The 25,344-nt window shown below is 45.9% G+C and overlaps 1 protein-coding gene across 1 annotated transcript in view; it reads left to right on the top strand.

Annotated features, from left to right (window-relative positions):
- The window catches only part of TMEM135 (transmembrane protein 135), a 399,393-nt gene that overhangs the window by 64,983 nt on the left and 309,066 nt on the right, over positions 1 to 25,344 (top strand). Inside the window, exon 3 of the mRNA XM_068264859.1 lies at positions 1,641 to 1,733. Within this exon, the coding sequence (XP_068120960.1) occupies positions 1,641 to 1,733 (93 nt within the window). The remainder of the gene's footprint in view (positions 1 to 1,640; positions 1,734 to 25,344) is intronic.

Genomic DNA, 25,344 nt, shown 5'->3' on the forward strand with positions numbered 1-25,344 from the left:
TCTCAATGGTCTGTCCATACAAGGTACACCTCGAGGCCTTTTCATCCTGGGTCCAGTACTGTAGTATGACCTGTAGCCAATCAGAAAGCAGCCTTGGATTTACAGAGTTTCATAGAGTCCTTCCTGTCTGTTGTTGTTGCCATAGGAGCACAAACCTCACCTCTCTACTACAATCATAGATTTCTGCATCATTCCCTATAATTCATTGCGCTGGTCCTTCATATATGTTGTTATTGCCATAGGAGCACAAACCTCATCTCACTACCATAGTCATAGAGGTCTACACCATTTCCCATAATGCATTGTGCTGGTCCTTCATATATCTTGTTGCTGCTGGAGCATAAACCTCATCTCCCTACCACAGCCATAGAGGTCTGTACCATTTCCCATAATGCATTGTGGTGGTCCTTCATATATCTTGTTGCAGCTGGAGCACAAACCTCATCTCCCTACCATGGTCATAGAGCACCATTTCCCATAACGCATTGTGTTGGTCCTTCATATCTGTTGCTGTTGCCTTAGGAGCAGAGAACTCTTCTCTCTACCACAGTGATGGAGGGCTGCACCATTTCCCATAATGCATTGTGCTGGTTGGCAGACTGGGGCAGAGAAAGTTAGAATTCAGAAATTAGTAACTACAGTTGGTCCCAAATAGTTCATTGAGATGCTAATAATTTTGAGTGGATGCTAAATTTATGTTGATGTAATATGGTTATTTTGCTTGGAATCGTTGTTGTTCAGTCGCTATTCTGTCGTGTCCAACTCTTTGTGAACCCATTCACCACAGCATGCCAGGCCCCTCTGTCCTCTACTGCCTCTCAAAGCTTCTCCAAGCTCATGTTTGTTGCCTCCATGATACTATCTAGCATCTCGTTCCATAATACTATCTAGCTGCCTCCTTTTGCCCTCAATCGTTCCCTGTATTCGGGTCGTCTCTAAAAAATCCCACCTTCTCATTATGTGTCCAAGTTATTTCAGCTTCAGCCTACCTCCTTCCAGTGAACAATCAAAGGATTGACTGGATATTTTTGCAGTCCAATGGACTCTCACATGTCTTCTCCAGCACTACGATTCGAAGGCGTAGTTTCTTCGGAATAGGACCAATCAAATGCAGTAGCTGATAATTTTGACTGGTCTTGGTTCCAAGCTACATTCATTTGCATGAAACAAACATAAAAATTGTAAGAGTGGACAGAGGCACCAGCAGGATAAAAGGTTCTAAAAGGCTTAAAACCCCTCAGAAGGTGGTGGTGGACTCGCCTCCCCGAAGCAGACAAGATACCGTCAGTTTTATGACAACAGGTTTATTAATATACTCCAAAACAAACATAAAAATTGCATTTATTTGAAATTATTAGCAACTCTCCGACCATCTCTAGTCCTGTAGAGATAGATATTGCTTGCTTGGCAGTTCAGCAAGGTTTACAGGTAACATGGCCCTGACATCACACTGTAGGAGGAGTTTCACCACAGTATCATCCACTCAGACGTTCCTGTTGATCTATTTGGGAAAGGGGTATCGGCTACTGATTGGGATGAAGTTCAATCCTGAGTTACAGTTCCTCTTCAAAGTTCAATATTATTTGCTGTAATATTATTCTTGCCCCGCAAAACACTCTAACCTTAATTCTGTTCTACAGGAAAATCCTTGGGAAGTTCTACTTTTGGACGCCGGGGTTTGGGGCGGCGTTGCCGGCATCCTACGTCGCCATCCTCATTGAGAGGAAAAGCAGGTGAGTCTTCTGTTTCCTCTTTGATGATTTTGGTGATGCGTGAGGTGGAGAGGCGGGTATGTTCACCAGGGCTGTAGAGTTGGTACAAAAATCATCCAACTCCGACTCCTCAGTTTATGAAACCTCCGACTCCAGGTACTCCAAATTGGTTCGACTATGACTCCTTAGTATAATTCTTATCAGGACTGGTGTTTGTACAAACACTATCTGACTCAGTTTATTGAGACCACCAACTCAAACTTCAGGTACCCCAAATTGCTCCTACTCCTGACTCCACAGCCCTGATGTTCACTGCCATTGTTGCATCAAATGTCTTGTGTGATAATCAGATTGTACTGTATGGTCCTAATGGCGGCATACAGCAATGGGAAATCATTGGCCTCGAATTTCTCCTGTCAAAGTTTGTGAGCCATTCAGAAATGACTGATTTGCTGGTTTCAACTGGTGAGAGAAGCGCCTAGGACAATAAAATTAATTAAACATAAAAATATAGATAGATTTTGGCCCTCTGAAACAGAGATACACAGCTCAGACACTGTCTCGTTTTGACCTGAGGAAGTGGGTATGTCCAGTGAAACGCGTTGTTTTTTTTTATTGGTGCTTGATAATAGAAATCTTAATCTCTTATGACGAGGTAAGACTGTTCCTATTAATTACCTCCACTCACTACATATCAGCCTCAATTCACTAAGCAGTTTTGACTAGTCTACAGATGGTTTTTAGTCTACTGATGGTTTGGTGTAATTTTATAGACCTGTTTTTAGACCTGGTCTAACATTCAGTAATTACACAATTCACAAAGGCAAGGAGTAACCACGCCCACTTTTTCTGACAGAGATTAGACCAGCTGATTTCTTGTCAGTAAAGTAATTCTGTGAGGTATTTTAGACGTGAGGATGGAACCTTTTGAATTAATTATGCAGGAGTTTAATTGTATGCAGAGGAGAGCTCATCAGAGGAGAAGGATGTCAGTCATAGCTACTCGTTTGTTTTGATCGTTTCCCCTGCTTTACTGACCTAATTATCAAATGTTTTAGACCAGGTTTAAAAACAGGTCTAAAACATTTAGTAATAGTGAATTCCCCTTTGATGCAACTGACCAAACCATCAGTGGACTAAAAAGCATCTGTAGACTAGTCTAAACTGCTTAGTGAATTGAGGCCATTGTATCACATTTGGAACACCTCCTCCCAACTTGCACTAAAATAGATAGGAATAGGTTGGCTTGCCTCTCTAGATGAATGAGCCAGTCGTGATTGCACGAGGAAAGGGAAGACTACGCATTTCGCAGGTTGACCCTGCTTCCTCAGGCCATTAGAAAGTTGTCGAATCATACAATGGTACAATATCCATACATTACAAGCTTGCACATATTGTTTCTCATAAAACTTCATATGGGCGAGCTTGTAATGTATGAATATTGTCCCAACATATTAAAGGGAATATGAAGCTAAATTAAAAAAAAAAAAAAGTCACCTAAGGCTCTGGGTCCTATAATGCCTTCCCACACTGTCCCCGCAATCCAGCACTGTCACCCCCGCATGTGTGAACACGCATTCTTGCACATGCGCAGTACGGAGCCGCCCATCTTCGGGTGCACTAGGGCTCCCGAAGACTTCAGACCCCCCCACCCCCCCCCCCCCCCGGGGTGACATTGCTGGAACGAGGGCACCATGAGAGGAACGGGATAGCTCTATAGGACCCAGAGTCTTCCCTCTACTTAGGTGACTGTTTTTTTTTTTTTTTCTTTTAATTTAGCTTTAAACTCACTTTATTCACAACTTTTTACTGATCTGAGGGAGCAGCCTGCAACCTACAAAACGTGTGGTCTTCCTTTTGTGCAATATAAGTCTTCTCCATTAGTCAGTGCTGGAGACAATTTGGAGTATAAACCAGGTACTTGCTGGTGTTCCATGAAATATTATGGTTTTTGCTCCATGGAAAGCTTGTGCGTTACCCGGTGTGGTCATCGCAGGACAAGGAGCTCACATTGCTGGTCTTGTGTCCATAGGAGAATAGTTGGCCGTTCTCCACCAGGCCTGCGACAACAGCCATCCCCAGAATGTAAGGACGTGACAGGTGCTCGGTGCAATCTGGGAGCGTTGTCTCAAATAGCCGAGAGCAGCTCGCTCAGCATTTCCCGGCTCTTCCCATGCACAGGGTGTCTCTTTCCTGGAGAATCAGGATCACTTGACAGAGACATCTGTCTCCCGTTACCACGTCCTGATGCCTGCTAGCATCTGCCGCTCCTCCGCCAGCTGCAACTAATAGCCAGCTATTTATTGCCGGTGGATCCGCATGTGTTAATTCGCCCTCATAATTGCTGGATAGCGGGATCATTATCTATGCTGCAACTGCTGTAAGCAGTGGAGAGAAAATGGAACTTCCATTGTACAGCACTGGAGAATCACTGAGGGGGAAAATCTCATACCATAGTGTTAAGGTAGCCATACATTTGGGTGATACATAAACACATAATAATATGGTAGGATATTAGACTATGACTATGGTAGGGATTATATTGTGAGCTCCTCTGAGGACAGTCAGTGACATGACTATGTACTCTGTAAAGTGCTGCGGAGCATGTCAGTGCTATATAAATACATAATAATAATATGGTAGGACATTAGACTAGGACTATGGTAGGATTAGAGTGTGAGCTCCTCTGAGGACAGTCAGTGACATGACTATGTACTCTGTAAAGTGCTGCAGAGCATGTCAGTGCTATATAAATACATAATAATAATATGGTAGGACATTAGACTAGGACTATGGTAGGATTAGAGTGTGAGCTCCTCTGAGGACAGTCAGTGACATGACTATGTACTCTGTAAAGTGCTGCAGAGCATGTCAGTGCTATATAAATACATAATAATAATATGGTAGGACATTAGACTAGGACTATGGTAGGATTAGAGTGTGAGCTCCTCTGAGGACAGTCAGTGACATGACTATGTACTCTGTAAAGTGCTGCAGAGCATGTCAGTGCTATATAAATACATAATAATAATATGGTAGGACATTAGACTAGGACTATGGTAGGATTAGAGTGTGAGCTCCTCTGAGGACAGTCAGTGACATGACTATGTACTCTGTAATGTGCTGCAGGAGATGTCAGTGCTATATAAATACATAGTAATAATATGGTAGGACATTATACTATGACTATGATAGGATTAGATTGTGAGCTCCTCTGAGGGCAGTCAGTGACATGACTATGTACTCTGTAAAGTGCTGCAGAAAATGTCAGTGCTATATAAATACATAATAACAATATGGTAGGCCATTAGGCTATGACTATGGTAGGATTAGAGTGTGAGCTCCTCTGAGGACAGTCAGTGACATGACTATGTACTCTGTAAAGTGCTGCAGAAAATGTCAGTGCTATGTAAATACATACTAATAATATGGTAGGACATCAGACTATGACTATGTTGGGGATTAGAGTGTGAGCTCCTCTGAGGACAGTCAGTGAAATGACTATGTACTAAAGTGCTGCAGAAGATGTCAGTGCTATATAAATACATAATAATAATATGGTAGAATTAGAGTGTGAGCTCCTCTGAGGACAGTCAGTGACATGACTATGTACTAAAGTGCTGCAGAAGATGTCAGTGCTATATAAATACAAATAATAATATGGTAGGGCACAGCGCTGAGGAGTCGAGCAATTTTGGGTACCTGGAGTCGGAGTTGGTGGTTTCATAAACTGAGGAGTCGGAGTTGGATGATTTTTGTACCAAATGCATAACCCTGGTAAGTATTAGACTAAGGAGTCTGAGCCATTTTGGGTAGTTGCAGTCGAGTCAGTGGTTTTATACACGAGGAGTCGGAGTCAGAGTTGGAATTGGATGATTTTTGTACCGACTCCACAGCCCTGGACATTAGACTATGAGTATGGTAGGGATTAGATTGTGAGCTCCTCTGAGGACAGTCAGTGACATGACTATGTACTCTGTAAAGTGCTGCAGAAGATATCAGTGCTATATAAATACATAATAATAATAATATGGTAGGACAGTAGACTATCACTATGGTAGGGATTAGATTGTGAGCTCCTCTGAGGACAGTCAGTGACATGACTATGTACTCTGTAAAGTGCTGCAGAAGATGTCAGTGCTATATAAATATATAATAATAATATGGTAGGACATTAGACTATGACTATGGTAGGATTAGATTGTGGGCTCCTCTGAGGACAGTCAGTGACACGACTATGTACTCTGTAATGTGCTTCAGAAAATGTCAGTGCTATATAAATACATACACAATGATAATATGGTAGGATATTATACTATGACTTTGGTAGGGATTAGACTGTGAGCTCCTCTGAGGACAGTTAGTGACATGACTGTGTACTCTGTATAGTGCTGCACAAGATATCAGTGCTATATAAATACATAATAATAATATGGTAGGACAGTAGAGTATGACTATGGCAGAGATTAGAGTGTGAGCTCCTCTGAGGACCGTCAGTGACATGACTATGTAGGCACCTGTATTTCTGGAGTTTGCAGTCACTCTGGGTCGCCCTCCCATACGCAGAGTGAAGTCTTTTTGTTGCTATACTTCACAGAGCAGCTCTTTCTATGACTTGCACTGATGAGGCCTGGAAGGGGTGGATCAGTCTTGTTCATGCAGTAATAAACGCCCCAGCTTCTTGATTGCTCATCATGCAGTGTGCACACGGGACACCATGTTATTTTGGGTGGCTGGTTTATGAGATCAGCAATGTTGCACATGATCAGCCCTCTGGCTCTTGAGACAAGAACGGTTTTTATTAGGCTATATCTAGAGATCTATCTATCTATGACAGACCATAGAACATTATGTCATGCAGATAAAGGCTTGTCTGTACGCTCACTGTCTGGTTTTATGATTATCCGCCGCGGTGTGCCCTGCCTTCCTCTGTTTATTTGTCGCTGTCACCCCTGAGCTATCCCCTGGCCTGGAGTCTCTGCTGTCTCTGCTGTCTCCTTCCTGGATTTGTCTGCTAACTTTCTCCTTCGTTTCCCGCTGCAATCTCTCCTCTTCTGTCTTCTCTTGTCTGGTTGGCTGGATGCTCAGTCATGTGACGTGGGCCTATTTCTTACCAACCACATGGCATGGTCCAGATGTCAGTGATTGACGATATTAGTGTGTTACGTAACACCATTGCCACATAACACCAACCTGTGTTCACTCCACTGGCTATCGATAAAATGGTGAATTTTGTTTAAGATGGGCTTACTGACATTCAAATCCTTGCACAATCTGGGCCCTGGATACCTGAAGGACTTGCTACAACTGCATCACACTACCCACAATCTTAGATCAAAAGGATGTAACACCTTGGTCACCCCTAGAGTCCACCCAGAAAAATTGTGGGTTGTCTTATACATCCAGTCGTCTTATACCCCCAAAAATATGGTACATTCTGAAATGTATCACAGACGGCAACCTCCTGGCAGGTGATCTCTGTGGAATGTTCATTTACTGAGAGTTCTAAGGCTAGACTAAGCTTTATTGGGAGGGTGGGGCTACCTTCCACCAATATACCATAATATATAGCTATAGGAACTGCTATGTTTCTGATGCTGTAACCAAGATATTTATGTGATATAAAATATGTAAAAGTGGGTATCCGGAATAATTGACTGCATTCTGCTACCTGTCGTTATGGATCCTCTTTGAAGAGGCCCTGTAGTGACAAATAGCAGAATGCTGTAAATTATTCAGGACTCCCATCTTTATGGTAATTTTCCTGATTTCAGCATCAGAAACACTTCCTATATCTATATACAGTATTGCTATATATTGTTCTCGCCCCGAGGTATATTTTGTACTGGCTTTGGAACGCTCAGTAAACAAACATTCTGAGATGCTGCACCTGACAGCAGTAAATTTGACGCCACCTGTGATAAATTGTAAATTAGGGTGAGAAAAGATTTTACAATGGGCAAACACTTACTAAATCTATATATATATATATAAAATCGTGTGTGTGTGTATGTGCCGTGATCACTCGAAAATGACTTGACCAATTTGAATGAAATTTGGTATACAGATCCCTTACTACCTGGGATGATATGTTTGGGGGGTCTTGCACACCTGGGTGGAGCTACAAACAGCCAATCAGATTTCCTTGGTGGATAAACTGCTTCCATTCACACAATTTTGATGCCAGGAACCTGAAAGGTCACACACTTGGCCATTGAGTCACTGTGTGTCAACTTTACAAAAAGTGGGCGGAGCCAAAACCAAATTTCACTGGGAAAATATAAACTGCAGCCATTCTTAGGCTCCCTGCACACTGCATGCGATTCAGATTCCGATTTGTAATCGTTACTGCATGCTGTGTTTTTTTTCTCCGTTTTTCTGTTGATTGCATTCAGGGACAATTGGAATTGCAAATCGGAACCGCAAAATGGATGTGCAGGGAGCCTTACACGTTAATGGCAGGGTTCTCAAACTGTGCACACTTGGTCACTGGGTGACTGGAGTTAATATTCAGGAAAATGGGTGGAGCCTACAACAGCCAATCAAAATGCATCTGTTGATTTTCAAAGGGAATATTTAAATTGCTGCCATTCTTACACTGTTAATGGCGGAGGCCTCAAACCTGGTACAGTTGGTCAGTGGGTAACTGGGGTTTAAATTCAGAAAGGGGATGGAACCACAAACAGCCAATCAGATTTGTTTAATTTCAATGGGAATATACAAATTATTGATGCCAAGGACTCCAAAGCTCATAAACTTGGTAATTGAGTGACTGTATGTCAAGGTTAGAAAAAGTGGGCGGAGCCAACAACTACATTTGTTACATGGGGAAATATAAACTGCAGCCATTGTTACACTGTTAATGGCAGGGTTCCCAAACTTGACACAGTTGGTCACTGGGTGACTGGGATTAATATTTAGGAAAGTGGCTGGAGCCTACAACAGCCAATCAAAATTCACCCATTGATTTTCAAGAGGAATATTTACATTGCTGCCCTTCTTACACTCTTAATAGCAGAGGCCTCAAATCTAGTACAGTCGTTCACTGGCAGACTTGGGTTTAAATTCTGAAAAGGGGCGGGCCACAAACAGCCAATCAGATTTGTTTATTTAAATGGGAAAATGCAACTTATTGATGTCAAGGACCCCAAAGCTCATAAACTTGGTGATTGAGTGACTGTATGTCAAGGTTAGAGATAGCGGGCAGAGCCAAAAACAAGAAACTTTTTACATGGTAAAATATAACCTGCAGCCATTCTTATACTGTTAATGGCAGGGTTCTCAAACTTGACACAGTTGGTCATTGGATGGCTGGCATAAATATTCAGAAAAGTGGGTGGAGCCTACAACAGCCAATCAAAATTCACCTATTGATTTTCAAGGGGAATATTGAAACTGCTGCCCTTCTTACACTGTTAATGGCAGAGCCCTCAAACCTGCTACAGTCGATCAGTAAGTGACTGGGGTTCAAATTCACTAAAGGGGCAGAGCCACAAACAGCCAATCAGATTTCTTTGCTGGATAAACTGCTTCCATTCACACAATGTTGATGCCAGGAACCCGAAAGCTTACAAACTTGGGCATTGAGTGACTGTGTCAAGGTTACAAAAAATGGGTGGAGTCAAAAACAGATTTTCCTGGGAAACTGCAGCCCTTCTTCACTGTTAATGGCAGGGTTCTCAAACTTTGCACAGTTGGTTACTGGGTGACTTGTAGTAATATTCAGAAAGTGGGTGAAGCCTTAAAAAGGCAATCAAAATTCACCTGTTGATTTTCAAGGGGGAATATTGAAATTGCTGCCATTCTTGCATTGTTAATGGCACAAGCCTTAAACCTGGTGCAATTGGTCATTGGGTAACTGGAGTTCAAATTTAGAAAAGGGGCGGAGCCACTGCCAATCAGATTTGTTTCATTTAACTGGGAAAATGCAAATTATTCATGTCAAGGACCCCAAAGCTCCCAAACTTGGTCATTGAGTGACTGTGTCTCCAGGTACAAAAAAGTGGGTGGAGCCAAAAACAAATTTCCCTGGGAAAATATAAACTGCAGACATTCTTACACTGTTAATGGCAGGGTTCTCAAACTTTGCCCAGATGGTCACTGGGTGACTGATTAATATTCAGGGAAGTGGGTGGAGCCTATAATAGCCAATCAAAATTCACCTGTTGATTTTCAAGGGGAATATTTAAATTGCTGCCATTTTACACTGTTAATAGCAGATGCCTCAAACATGCTGCAGTTGGTCATTGGGTGACTGGGGTTTAAATGCTGGAGAGGGGTGGAACCACAAACAGCCTATCTGATTTGTTTAATTTCTATGGGAATATACAAGTTATTGATGCCAAAGACCCCAAAGCTCACAAACTTGGTAATTGAGTGTTTGTGTGTTAGGGTTTGAAAAAGTCGGTGGAGCCAACACCAGCCAAATACATACCCGGGCAACGCCGGGTCATCAGCTAGTCATTTATAAAGGAATATTGTAAAAAAAACAACAACAAAAAAAGCTATTTATTAAGTTATTTTCACTTATTTATTGTATTTATAAAGCACCGACATATTACGCAGCGCTGGACGATAAATAGGGATACATACAATATTTAGGGGTGACATACAGCAAAATGACAATACCTGAATACAAGAAAGACCAGATCACACAGCACAGTATGAGTACAAGGTAATGCTTAGTCAGTCACTGGATGGAGCATGGAGATTAGGCAAGTTAGGTTCACTCAGATGCATAGCATGGGTTCACAGTAATGGAGGTGCATGATCAGGTTGGACACAAAAGGAGGAGGACCCTGCCCAAAGGCTTACAATCTAAAGGGAGAGGTAGGGACACGAGAGGTAGGAGACCAGAGTTCAGCTGTGGGTTTAGAGCACTTGTGAGGGGTAGTAGGCCAGAGTGAAAAGGTGAGTTTTGAGGGCTTTCTTGAAGATGTTGAAGGAGGGGGCTGCCCTAATGGGTGGAGGTAGGGAGTTCCATAGTGTTGGAGCAGCTCTTGAGAAGTCTTGGAGGCGTGCATGGGACTGGGTGATGCGGGGGGCAGTTAGGCGAAGTTCATTGGAAGAGCGGAGTGAGCGGCTAGGTGTGTACCTCTGAGTAAGATCGGAAATGTAGGTTGGACAGGTTTTGTGGACAGATTTGTAGGTCAGACACAGTATCTTGAATCTGATTCTGGACTGGATAGGAAGCCAGTGGAGGGATTCAAGGAGGGGATCCGCCATGGTGGAGCGATGGGAGCAGTGGATAATTCTGGCTGCTGCATTCATGATGAACTGCAATGGGGCTGTTCGGGTCAAAGGGAGACCAGACAGCAGGGCATTGCAGTAGTCAAGCCAGCAAATTATGAGGGCATGGATGATGAGTTTGGTGGTGGCAGAGGTCAGGAATGGACAAATCTTACAGATGTTACGAAGGTGGAAGTTGCAGGACTTTGTGAGGTTTTGGATGTGGGGAATGAAGGAGAGTGCGGAGTCCAGGGTGACACCCAGACAGCGAGCTTGAGAGGTAGGGTGAATGGTAGTGTGGTTAACAGTGACATGCACATCTAGGAGGTTTATGGATGTCCGGGGTGGGAAGATCATAAATTCCGTTTTGTCTAGGTTTAGTTTCAGGAACCTAGCGGACATCCAGGAGGAGATGGCTGATAGATAGGAGGAGACCTTGTCCATGGTAGTGGTGGATATGTCAGGGGTGTGGAGGTAGATCTGGGTGTCATCTGCATACAGATGATAGTTAAAACCCATGGAGGAGATAACCTTGCCAATGGAGGATGTGTATAGGGTGAACAGTAGGGGGCCAAGGACCGAACCTGGATGAGGACTCATTGAAGGCGGTCGTGAAGGAGCGGTTGGAGAGGTAGGATGAAAGCCAGGACAGGGCAAGATCGTGAATGCCCATGGACTGGAGGGACTGGAGGAGTAGGGGATGATCTACTGTGTCAAAAGCTGCTGAAAGGTCAAGAAGGAGGAGAATGGAGTATTTACCTTTAGCTTTAGCTAAGGCAAGGTCATTGACCACTTTGGTGAGAGCAGTTTCGGTTGAGTGGGCAGGCCGAAATCCAGATTGCAGTGGGTCTAGCAGTGAGTTGGCATTGAGGAACTGGGTCAGGCGTTTGTGAACCAGACGCTCAAGGAGTTTTGAGGCAAAGGGGAGGAGGGAGATAGGACGGTAGTTGGAGGGTAGCGAGGGGTCGAGTGAGGGTTTCTTGAGCAGGGGTAGTACAATGGCCTGCTTGAAGTCTGTGGGGAAGGTGCCTGTGGATAGGGAGAGGTTGAACAGGGTAGTGAGGACTGGGGCCAATTCCGTGAAGTGAGGCTGGAGTAAATCAGAAGGGATGGGGTCAAGGGGGGGAAGTAGTGGTATGGGAAGTCTGCAGTAGGTGGATGACTTCCTCGGTGGTAGTAGGAGTGAAGCATGTGAGGGGAGGATAGGGTGGAGGAGGAGCTGGTTGGGAGGGGGTGGGAGGTGAAGATTTGAGATTGGATATTTCCTGGCGGATGGAGACAATTTTGTTGGTGAAGTGGGTGGCTAAATCTGTGGCAGAGAGGGAGGAAACTGAGGGTGGCGGGGTGGGTTTAAGCAGGGAGTTGAAAGTGGCAAAGAGACGCCAGGGGTTGGAAGCTTGTGCTCCGATGAGCTTGGTAAAGTATTCCTGCTTCGCATGAGCAAGGGCAGTGTGGAACTGCAGCAGGTTGGTCTAGTTGCGAGTATGGGTAGTGTGCTAGGGCTGGGGGTTAGGGGGTCGGTTGCGGCGAAATATTGGTGGAGCAGCTTTCTCTAGGGCTGATGAGAGAGTTTGGTGATACTGAGCTGCAGCAAGATTAGGACAGGTTAGGGTGGGGAGAGTGGAGGAGAGGGCATGGAGGGGGTCAGCAAGGACGCTAGGGTTGAGCTTGCGTAGGTCTCGCTGCCAACGACCAGGTGGGCGGGCGGGTAGTTTGGAGGTGCCTTCCGTGAGGAGGTTGAAGGTGAGAAGGTGATGGTCTGAGGGTGGAAAGGGTGCGATGTCAAGGTCTGCAATAGCGGTGGATTTAGTGAATATAAGGTCGAGAGTGTGACGTGCAGTGTGAGTGGGGGCATTGGTGTGTTGTACTAGTCCAAGTGAGTTGGCAATGGTGAGTAGCCGGGTCACAGCGGAGTTCTGGGCTTCATCGATGGGAATATTGAAATCCCCAAGGATGATGGTGGGGAGGTCAGAGGAGAGGATGTGAGGGAGCCAGGAAGCAAGGTCATCGAGAAATTGTGGGGTTGAGCCCGGAGGACGGTATAAGACCGCAACAATGGCAGGGAGGGGGTGGTAGAGGCGGATGGTGTGGGCCTCGAATGATGTGAATTGTAGGGAGGTAGGTGGGGTGAGGACACGGAAGGTGCAGGATGGGGAGAGGAGCAGACCCACCCCTCCCCCGGTCCTGTTGTCTGGTCTGGGGGTGTGACTGAGGTGAAGACCCCCATAGGAGAGGGCAGCCTCTGCGGCAGAGTCAGAGGGGGTGAGCCATGTCTTGGTGAGTGTGAGGATGGTGAGGGATTTGGAGAGGAAGAGGTCGTGGACTGCTGTAAGTTTATTGCGGACGGATCTGGCATTCCAGAGACCGCAGGGTAGGGGGAGCATGTGTTTGTGGGTGGGATGGATGGAAATAAGGTTGAAGCGAGGATGGGTGTTGAGGTTATTTGTGGACAGAGGGCTGTGAAGTGTATGAAGCAGGTCAGTAGGGGATGCTTGTCTGGCAGCAGGCTGTGGCCCAGGATTGGGGGATATATCACCAGCTGCAAGTAAGAGTAGGAGGGAGAGAGTAAGCAAATGTGAATGGGATTTAAATGTTTGTGAGGTTTTTGAGCTGCTGGAGGGAGAGAGAGATTTTAGGAGAGCTAACAGTTCATGAGAAGCTGAGTAAGGTGAGGAAAGCAGAGCAGATGAAATGAATATGGAGTGTGGTACACTGGGAGGATGCATATTGCAATGCAACTTGTAGATATTTGCAGACAGGCAGAACATAAGAAAAAGTGCAGTAAGCATAGTAATGGTCTCTGATTATAACCAGGAAGTTATGGACATCACTTGAATGATGTTGACAATAGACCTGCGTTTCGTAGGCCAAATTTCAAAAGCCGTGCTTTGCTCATCTTCGTACCATTCTGTAGATGCTTTTCATCTACCGTACTTATCAAACAGCATTCTGGAGAGCGCTGTAGGCATTGGGTAAGTGGCTGGCATTAGCGCCGGTGATTAGCCCGGCCAAGCGGTGCTCTCATCACCCACCACTTCTCGTTAGGCTCGTCCTTCTTGTCTGCTTCTCTCACTTTGTAGAATTCAGATTCCTCAAATGTAATATTTTTTTTTCTTCCTAATATCTCGGAGTGTTTTGATGTATGTTCCCAAAAGTTAAGAGGCTGCAGTGCAGAATTCACCATTATGTTCTATATTTAATGAGCAGATGGGTTTCACTTACCTCTCAGAGACGAGAACGGCCTTTGAAGCTCAAGTCCCGGCAGAAACAATGCTTAGAATATGAAACGTACGTCGGTTGTTGTCAACACTTAGGCCAGTGTTCCGTGGAAGGGCTGCAACTACAGTACTAACCTTCCCTTTCCCTGATACTCCAGATCGGGTGTTTTTGTGGTCACATAAGTTATGGGTGTGAAGATTAGTGTCCATCCTTGTTTTAAAGAGACTGAGCCCAAAATTACTATAAAAACACTGTAATTCGGCCGCCAGCAATAGCTGGTAGCCCAATTACATCTTTCCCTCACTATCCATGGCGACCTCAGTGTTGTACCCAGAAATGTTTTCCAGCCGGGTGGCATGAAGAAGGAGCCGGGTGGAGTGAGATGAGAGAATGTAGGGTTGGTGCTTCTGTGCGCAACTCTGCTTACAGCATAGGAGGAGGTGAGCTGATGACAGCCGGGTGCTCACCAAAACTAGCCGGGAGGAGCACCCGGCTAAAAGAGCCCTGGGGAGAACACTGCGACCTGGAGGGGGAGTAGTAATCAACACTGCTGATACTCGAGCAGGAGCAGGGTGAGCTGTATATCGGCTGCGCCCAAAATCTCCCGGCAGCTGTTTCATAGATACGCATTAGACAGGCTAAACTCTCTGAATACATACAGGGTGCATTTCTCTATGTTTTCCTTTTGTACTGTGCAAGAGTTCAGGTCCCCCAAAAATAAGTAAGCTTTGTGAATCAACCGCGTAGTGTTTTCAGTATGCTGTTTCATTGTTTGTAGTGACAAAACGTTCACGCTTATATCAGAGTTTTAGTTTTTTTTTTTTTTATAGACAAATGCAGATAGATCATGTGAAATACACAGAGGTCCCAGAAGTGATATAAAGCTGATCATTTGAGGGGGGGGGAGTTCCTCTTTAATCCATCATCCTGTTCTCCCCACCTGTCTGGATTCTGTGACTGCTGTGTCATTTCTTGTTATTTGCAATGCTCTGTGTGCTTGTACCTGCTCTGTCTTCCATGACCCCCTTTCCTTCCCGATCCCCTCTCTGTTCCCCCTGTGGCCGGAGCAGCTGGCGGATCTGAGCGGCAGGAATTGGATGAGATCTCGCTCTGTGTCTTTGAAAGCTTCAGCTCTGACCTCAAGGCAAGGATTTCTGGTCCCCGCTGCAGCTCTGTGAGCGCCAGATATGACCTAGGAGCTGGGAAATGTGACTCTGCGTGTAGAGCGCTCCCTGGAGAGGGGACTGGCTGCTCCAGGCCTAAACCTGCGCAGAGCTAGCCATTATTCTCCACTGCTAGCAGAGGCGCCAGTGCAGAGAAACGGGTTACAAGAAATATAACATATGCTCCGATATTGGCTAACGTTATGGCAGCAGAATTACTTTTCACTTGTTCCAATCTCATCGCTTTTTTATTTAGCTTTCCACACCTGTCCGTCATCGCACGGCCGTCCTGTGAGCCAGCAGTGATGCAATGTAACATAAAGAGGAGGTTTCTGCAGGGGGCAGTATAGAGCCTATCATGAATCGCCTTGTATGCTGCTTGTTCATTCTGTGCTTATAGCCTAGGACAATGATCTGCAAACTTGGCTCTCCAGCTGTTAAGCAACTACAAGTCCCACAATGCATTGCAAGAGTCTGACAGCCACAGTCATGATTCATAAAGTCAAAGGCATTGTGGGACTTGTAGTTCCTTAACAGCTGGAGAGCCAAGTTTGCAGATCACTGACCTATGAGTTGACTTTTGCTTCTGCAGATTCTATGGGTGGAGCTGCTGATGCCTGGATTGCATGATCCCCACAGAATGCAGGCATGAAGGCGGAGCACAGACTGATCTGTCTGAGAACCTTGCTGCCTATCGTAATGGTGGTCTACCGTGGAGGAAGTGACCACTATCTGAGTTCATGAAATCCAGGTGCTTTGCAAGTAAATCATGTGACCTCAGCTAATTAAGAAGCTTCTACAAAGACATAAAACTTTGTCAACAATGTGCCTGCACAGATCTGGAGAGGGCAAGCAGTGGCTAAAAAAGGAAATCTGGACTTTCCTGGGGCTTCCTCCAGCCCCCCATAGCCTGCGATGTCCCCCGGCATCCTCCTGGTCCCTTCCTTCCTCCCGCTGGCGGCACCGATAATGCGGCAACTTCGGCTGATCACTCTAGTTGCCCCAAGCTTACTGCACATGCGCGGTTCATTCTTTAGAGAACCGCGCATGCGAAGGAGGATTATGGCGACCGGCGTGATGACGTGCGACGTCAGCAGAAGTCACCGCAAATCCTGGAGCCGCCATCGGGAGGAAAGAAGGGAGCGGGAGAATGCCGGAGAACCTCGCAGACTATGGGGGCTGGAGGGAGCCCCAGGTAAGTCCAGGCTTCTTTCTTTAGCCACTGCTCAGGGTCCTTTTAACCTCCTTGGCAGTAACCCTGAGTCAGGCTCGGGGTGGAAAAAAAGAAGCCAGAAGCGGTAATCCTGAGCCTGCCTCGCTGTAGCCGCCAGGAGGCATATGCAGAGCCTGCAGCGGGCGTTTGCAACTCACCTCCCCAGGGTTTCAGACGCCGGCAGCCATTCTTCTGGTCCTCGGAGGCTCTCAATCCCTCTGTTGATATTGCCGTTTGTAATCCTGAAGACAGACGGCGATCTCATTATAAGGGTATACTGCAACCCTGTGGACGGAGGGGGAATTGCAGCGCTGGATCCAGGGGAGGGAAGTGCAGGGGCTGCCGCAGATCTATGCAGCGTTATGAGTTTTTCCTGCTTTTAGGGTCTAAATGCTTGTGAAAAAATTGCACTGCTTTTAGACCCTAAAATCCATAAGTAATCATACCACTAGGTAGGGTAATATAATTCTACAAGCACTATTTCATGATGGATTTATTGTACTCTGAAAAAGCTTTTGCTGACCTCGAAGTTTTCACGTGTGATCGGAGAGTGAAATCTGTCCCCGTTATCATTGACATTATGTGGCAGTGTTTGCGTTTCCTACTCTCCTATTTACCTAAGTATTTAGCAGTGTTATGTGTGGCTGATAAGAGGCCTGTTGTGTATCGCACATTAAGTAACAACCTTTTATTCACACCGGCAACATGATTACGCTCCGAGACCTACATAAACCGAGACTCTGCTGGAGAGATAAGCGCCTTTCATAAAGTGTGTAACTATCAGGATTGGCGTATGGCTAGGCAGTTATTTGCTATCTGTGGAGGGATGTGTGACTGGTACTGTTCATGGAAGTAGATTGGGCTATATAAATAAAATGATGTATATTGTCAGTTTTAGCTCTCCCTCTTGTGGGTACATGTGAAATGGGCACCGCAGTAGTCTGGGCACCAGAAATAGCCGCTGGTAGATGTCGCTAAAATTAGCGATATTCTACTAATAGGCTGGATGTAATTACAATAGTAAAATATTGGTAACTTTTACTGTTCTTTTAACATCGCGTAACCTGAACACATTCTCACTTGAACTCTTCCCCAACCAATACCTCTCCCTAACCTACACCGCCAACTGATGTCTTACCCTAAAAGACTCACCCGACCTATGCCTAACCCTAACAGACCCCTCCCAAACCTATGCCTAACCCTAACAGACCCCCCTAACTGACCCCCCCTAACCTATGCCTAAGCCTTACTGCCCCCCAACATATGCCCAAGCCTTACTGACCCTCCACCTATACCTAGCCCTTACTGACCCCCCCAAACTACGCCTAACCCTAACTGACTCTCCCAACCTTTATTTAACTCTAACTGCCAGCCCAAACCTATGCATAACCCTAACAGACCCCCTCAACTTTAAGCTTAACCCTACCTTACCCCTGAAATCTATGCCTAACCGTAACTGCCCCCCAACTTATGCCTAATCTTAAAAGACCCCCCATGCCTAACCCTAACTACCCCCCAACCTATGCATAACCCTAATGGACTTTCCCAACCTAGGCCTAATCCTAAAATACCCCCCAACCTACTCCTAACACTAACTGACCCTCTCAACCTATGCCTAACCCTAACAGACCTTCCAATTTATGCCTAATCATGCCTAATCCTAACAGACCCCCAACCTATGAATAACCCTAACTGAGCCGTCCCCCATGCCTGACCATAACAGACCCCCAACCTATGCCTAACCCTAACTGACACTCCCAACCTATGCCTTTGCCTAATCCTAACTCTAATCGATCCCCTAACTAAACTGTGCCTACAAATATCAGGCATCGGAGGCGCTGTGGTACTTTGGGTGTTGCCATAGGTGCATAAGCTGCAGTTTGTTTAGCGGGCTGAATCAGATGGCCAGTATTTTTTTTGCATGCCTCTGCCGTGGAATTGTCGCTTATAGCCATTAATCGCAGCTGTTAACATAGGAGCCTGTGCCCGGGCCCAATGTACCACGGCGCCTCCAGCACCCAAATTACATCCTTCGCCCTCTTGTTACGAGAGTTTTATGGGTTACAAGAAAGCTTGAAGATGCAGTCCATGTACTGCCTATTAAAGTCATCAGATCTATGATTGGGAATCATGGTGTCATGTGATCTGAAGCAGCCCTTGCAGCTGGTGATGCTTCTGATGCATGTAGGACCACCATCAGAAGTTATAAAAATGTTGCGATCTTCATACCAAGTAGCCTTAGTCTTGCTCAAGGCCTCCTCACTGAACAGGAAGAGCCAACATTTGAACCCAGGTCTCCTGTGTCAGAGGCGGAGCCCTTAACCATTACACTATCCAGCCACTATCCAGGTATACTCTAATGACCACATTTCAGTAGGTTCTCCAACGTTTAGTAGCACCATAGATACTAAGAGAAGATGTATGCCAGGCATAGAGATAGATTCAACTTCCAGCAAGGTTAGTTCATCACTGTGGCGATTCTCAAAGTGAATATCTGAGGCGACAGGAGTGTGAAGTGCCAACAAATGTGCTCGTTAATGCAGATTACAAGTGACAGCAGAGTGTCCTGCTTCTTCTTGAGAATGTCCTACAAGACTTCAGCTGTCATTGAAGCGATACCGGGATTACTGAGGAACTTCTCTGGGCTGTAAAGGATACAGACCAGAGGTCAACAGCCAAGCCACTGAAAGTGACAGAAGATACCCTGGGAGAGGAGCAGGAATGGACTCCAGGCTGGACAGGCAAGGCTCGGAATGTTCTTCGGCTTCCTGAAGGTTTACATCTTGCATTGTCGGGGATTAAGGAGCGTTATCTAGCAATGTTTATTTTTTATTTTTATTGTGGAACTTTGAAGCTGAGAAGGAACCTTCAGAAACCATTACCCACCACACATAGACCTCTCATACATCTCGTGCCTGAATGTCAGTCCGGAGAGCGATTCCAGAGATGGTGCCTCAGCCGTGTGACCTGAAGAGTGAGGAGAACCTGTTGCACCATTTGTTGCCTTGGACTTCAGTTTAATTTAATTGGGATCATCATAATCTTGCAGTTGCTGCTGGGATGGTTAGCTTATTAAGTTGCTTGGATGCTTCACGTGGGAGAAAATCATTTCAGTATTTTGTCTCGCATATGGGATCGCAGGTTTTGTTTGCATCGACGTGAGAGTCATCCAGCCGTTTGCTGTGAAATGACACCCGAGCTGGAGAGGGGAAGATTAGATTTACTTACCTGGGGCTTCTGCCAGCCCCTTGAAGTCTATCAGGCCCCTTGTTGCAGTTCTGCTGCCCTCCAGGGTGGTGCTGTCCTGTTCCAAAAGATCACAGACCACAGTTACAATACAATAACATTTCCAGTTGCCTGGCAGCCCTGCTGATCTATTTGGCTGCAGTAGTGTCAAAATACAATAACATTTCTATAGTGCTTTTCTCCCATAGGACTCAAAGCGCTTAGGCTCTCTCAGATTCAGTAATTAGTAGGATGAAGTATTCACACAACAAAAGTTATATTTCTGCAAATGCCAAACTGAATAGGTGGGTTTTCAGTCTGGATTTAAACACGTCCAGGGATGGAGCTGTCCTGATCTGTTGAGGTAAGGAGTTCCAAAACATAGGGGCAGCATGACAGAAGGCTCTGGGACCAAAAGTTTCCAAGTGGACTCTGGGTATGACTAGATTATTAGAACCTGTTGATCTGAGAATGCGGGGATTGCTACGCAGCTGCAACATATCTTTCATGTATCCAGGGCCTAGATTATTCAGGGATTTAAATGTCAGTAGGCCGATCTTGAATAGGACCCTCCATTCTATAGGTAGCCAGTGAAGGGAGTGTAGGACTGGCGTTATGTGGCAGTGACGGGGTTGGTTGGTTAGCAGTCTGGCAGCAGTATTCTGTATCAGCTGTAGGCGGTACAAGACCTTTTTTGGAAGGCCAGTGTAGAGAGCATTGCAGTAGTCCAGTCGGGATGTGATGAAGGCGTGGACTAAGGTTGGCAGATCTTCTGGGGGTATGAGGTGCTTGATGTTTGCAATGTTCTTCAGGTGAAAATAGGATGATTTCGCCACAGCAGAGATTTGAGTTCTGAAGTTTAAATTCCCATAAATTAGAACTCCCAGGCTACGCACATGATTAGAGCTGCGTAGATCCGTGCCTCCTATTCCCAGTGGTGAAGACTGCAAGTTAAGTTGTTTTGTTATCATGCTCTGCCCTCCAATCAGAAGGACTTCAGTTTTGTCTGCATTTAGTTTCAGCCAGTTGTCATTCATCCATTTCTGTAGTTCACGTAAGCAGGCGTTTATAGTTAGAGTTGGGTCTGTCACACCAGGCTTGAAGGAAAGATATAGTTGGGTGTCGTCCGCATAGCAGTGGTATGTCAGGCCATGTTTTTGGATTAGTTTTCCCAGAGGTAACATGTAAATCGTGAAAAGCAGGGGAGAGAGGATTGAGCCCTGGGGCACCCCATACTTAAGTGATACAGGGGTGGACAGGAAGGGCCCCATAGACACTTTGTGGGTTCTGCCACTCAAGAAGGATTGGTATCACTGAAGAACTATGCCATCAATGCTGCAGTATTCCTGTAGCCTGTTTATCAAGATGTCATGGTCAACTGTATCAAAGGCTGCAGAAAGGTCTAGCAGTATGAGGATCGAGCACTCTCCTCTGTCTCTTGCCATGAGCAGGTGGTTGCATATTTGGATGAGGGCAGTTTCAGTGCTGTGGTGTTTCCTGAAGCCAGACTGGAATGGGTCATAACTGTTGTTTTGTAGGATTTTGGCTTCTAGCTGGAGGTAAACAGCTTTTTCAATTAGCTTGCCCAGAAAGGGGAGGTTAGAGACAGGTCTGTAGCTGGTCATTGCATCTGGGTCCAGGGAGGGTTTTTTGAGGAGAGGCCTTATGATTGCTTCCTTCAGTAAAGAAGGAAATATCCCTGATTGTAAGGAACAGTTAACAATTTTAACGAATACCGGTACGAACAGGTCGGGGCAGTTCAACATGAACTGTGTTGGGCCAGGATCCAGGTCACAGGTAGTTAGGCGGACGTGAAGGAGGATGCTTGATGTGACTTCTTCATCAATTTCTTTAAAGTTTGACCAAGGTGTTACACTGTCTCTGCTAATGGTATTCGGCGCTATATTAGGCTCAGATGCTGTAAGTTGGATGGCGGACCTTATAGCGGAGACTTTGTCTGTGAAGAAATGGGCAAATTGGTCACAGAGGTCCTTTGAAGACTCGATATTAAGTTTTTGACATGCTGGGTTGCAGAGTTTTTCCACTGTGCGGAACAGTTGGGCTGGTTTGTTAACTGCATTTGCAATCTCTTGTGATAGAAAAGATGATTTTTTTCCCGTGATTACCTTTTGGTAGCTCTTCAAGTGGAGGATTAAGGCATGTTTGTCTTCTGGGGACTGAGATTTGTGCCACAGTCTCTCAAGTTTCCGGCCTTGTCTTTTCAGCTCTTTTATAGCGTTCTCAAACAACTGTGCATGATGGTGTGGAGTAAGATATTTGGTGCGCAGATGCGCAATGGTCTCAAACGTGGAGGACACACATTTGTTGTATTTAAACACCAGAGTATCAGGGTCCAAGCTGGAGTCAGTCAATTCATCAAAGCTAAGGTTATCTCGGATATGTTGAGGTGTTAGCCCTTTTAAGCGGCGATATTTTATTTGATTCTTGACCTGGTGTTTGACAGCTGGTATTGAGAGGGAGAAGTGGATAGTGTGATGGTCTGACCAGGCAACAGGATTAATTTCCACATTGGCTATTGACAGCGCAGTATGGAATATAAGGTCCAGAGTGTGACCTTTCCTGTGAGTAGCAGAACTGATTGATTGGAGGAAGCCCAGTTCATATAAGGCACGAGGTAGCTCTATTCCAAATTGTGAAGAGGAGTCATCCACCCATGTATTGAAATCTCCAAGAACAATCCATCTGGGGTGTTCCAGTGTTAGGTTGCATAGGAGGTCTACAAGTTCCTGAAGGAAGTCTGAGTATTTTTCTGGTGGGCGGTAGATCAGCAATATGTTAATGTTTTTCTCAGCTGAAAGTTGCACCCCCAAGCATTCAAACGAGTTGGTAGGACCTACAGTAAGTGGTCTGATTTTCAAAGCTGATCTAAAGCAAAGTGCAACCCCTCCTCCCCTGCGTTCTTTCCTGTTGCAGTATATCACGGAATAGTTTGTTGGCACGGCGGCCTCCAGGGTGGGGCCAACTGGTTCAGAAAGCCAGGTTTCAGTCTGGCAGGCCAGATCAGAAGACTCTATTAGATCATGTATGATTGCTGTTTTGTTGTTTATCGATCTGACGTTACAGAGGACAGCCTTGATGGGGCTACCCTGGGAGCTAGGGTCTGAGATCACGGGCTACTGTACATCGGTGGGCACGTCCCTGCGCCTCTCTCGATTGCACTCCATTCGCCAGGAGCGTTCTGCACTTGTGCACTAGTCCACCATTGCCTCGAGAGCATCTGTCAGGTTAATCTCTTCTCTCCCTGCACTGCTTGTCATGGGACTGCAGAACGCCAGTAACTGCTTGTTCACCTGCTTGATGGGTAAACACCCTGAGCAAATTTCTTGTGGGTGAAGTGAAACAGAACTACTGGTATTGTGGCACTGAAACCTTAAAGGGTTACTAAAACTAAAAAAAGCTACCTGGGGCGACTTGCAGCCCCCTGGAGTCATCTTGTGCCTGAGCTGTGCTTCCAAGTTCAAGTCCCTCCAGCCAGCAGCAGCGACCCCAGGAAAGCTGTCCAGCCACGCGCCTCCTCACCGTGGACTATACTTGGCTATCTATACTAGGGGCACCTATAGCTGGCTACCTATACTGGGGGCACCTATACTTGGCTACCTATACTGGGGGCACCCAGACTTGGCCATTTATATTGGGGGCACCTATACTTGGCTACCTATACTGGGGGCACCCAGACTTGGCCATTTATATTGGGGGCACCTATACTTGGCTACCTATACTGGGGGCATCTATACTTGGCTACCTATACTGGGGCACCTATAGATGGTTGTCTATACTGGGGGCATCTATACTTAGCTACTTATACTGGGGGCACCGATAACTTGGCTACCTTTACTGGGGACACCTTGGCTACCTATACTGGGGGAACCTATACCTGGCTAACCTATACTGAGAGTACCTATGTCTGGCTATCTATAACGGAGGCACCTTTACTTAGCTTACCTATACTGGTGGCACCTCTACTTGGCTATGTATACTGGGGGCACCTATAGCTGGCTATCTATACTGGGGCACCTATAGCTGGCTACCTACACTGGGAGCACCTATAGCTGGCTACCTATACTAGGGGCACCTATACTCGGCTACCTACACTGGGGGCACCTATAGCTGGCTATTTATACTGGGGCACCTATAGCTGACTATCTATACTGGGGCACCTATAGCTGGCTACCTACACTGGGGGCACCTATAGCTTGTTACCTATACTGGGGGCACCTATACTTGGTCTGAATATCAACTGAGATCCACAGGGCTGCCAGGCAACTGGCATTGTTTACAATTAAATAAATATGGCAGCCTCAATATCCCTCTCACCTTGGCTTCCCTTTAAAGTGGACCTGAACTCTTGCACAGGACAGAAGGAAAGCCTGTCTAATCCCCCCCTCATCTGTGGCCAATCACAAGTTGTAATTGAATATCTCTCGTGCCAGCTGACTGCCAGGGCAGATAAGCTCTTTGAAAGCACAGGATGTTACGATCTGTCTGCTTACATGCAAGCAGGAAGTAGACACACTGCAGATCTATTGCAGTATTTGTATCAGCTGTAACAAAGAAATGTTTTTGGTTATTATGCTGTTGCATATCTTTTAGAGCAGAGAGGAAGTTCTGAGTTCAGGTCCACTTTAAAGTGTACCAGAGACGAATCACCCTCATGTATTTTACCAAATACATCAGTGGGAACATTAGAGAAAACACCTGCCCTGCTCTCTGCTTCATCCTTCACTGCTCAGCCTGCTTCTAATCAGCCCTGATAAAATCCCCGACTGAGCATTCAGTCTGACTTTGCTCAGGAATCATTATAGCTGAGTCTGTCTTCTCTGATGTCTTTTCAAGCCCAGGCCTGCCCCCTGCTGGCTCTGCTATAATGACTCAGCTATAATGATCCCCGAGCAAAGCCAGACTGAGTGCTCAGTCGGGTATTTATCAGAACTGATCAGAAGCATGCTGAGCAGTGAAGGATAAAACAGAGAGCAGGGTAGGTGTTTTCTGTAATGTTCCCACAGATATTTATGGTAAAATATATGAGGGTGCTTCGTCTCTGGTTCTCTTTAACCCCCTTGCCGTTCCAATTGTTGCAGCAAGGGGGCAGCGCAGCACTGAGAACGGGATTTCCTGCAGGGCCATGGCGACGGGGCGGGATGACGTTGGGACGTCAGAGGGAATCTCGATCCACCCCTCAGCGCTGCCTAGCACTGATTGGCCAGGCTGCGCAGGGGTCTGGGGGGGGGCTTGTTGCGGCGAATCGGCGGGTAGCGGCGGCGACCGCGTACCACACGCAGCTAGCAAAGTGCTAGCTGCGTGTAGGAAAAAAAAATTATGAAAATCGGCCCAGGAGGGCCAGAGCAATCCTCCTGCGCGAGTTACCCCGAGCTCAGCTCGGGCTAACCGGCAAGGAGGTTAAGGAAGGCAACCTAGAGGAGGTGTGCAAAATAAAATAAAAAAAAATTCTTGGAATCCTTTGAAGACAAGCAACAGGCACTTTGCTTGCTGCGTTATCAGATTGGTATGTTTAGAACCTTGCTCAGAGATTTTGGCTTTAAACTTGAAAAATACGTATATATTT

This window comes from Hyperolius riggenbachi, chromosome 2 (assembly GCF_040937935.1).
Source record: "Hyperolius riggenbachi isolate aHypRig1 chromosome 2, aHypRig1.pri, whole genome shotgun sequence".
Lineage (NCBI taxonomy): Eukaryota > Metazoa > Chordata > Amphibia > Anura > Hyperoliidae > Hyperolius > Hyperolius riggenbachi.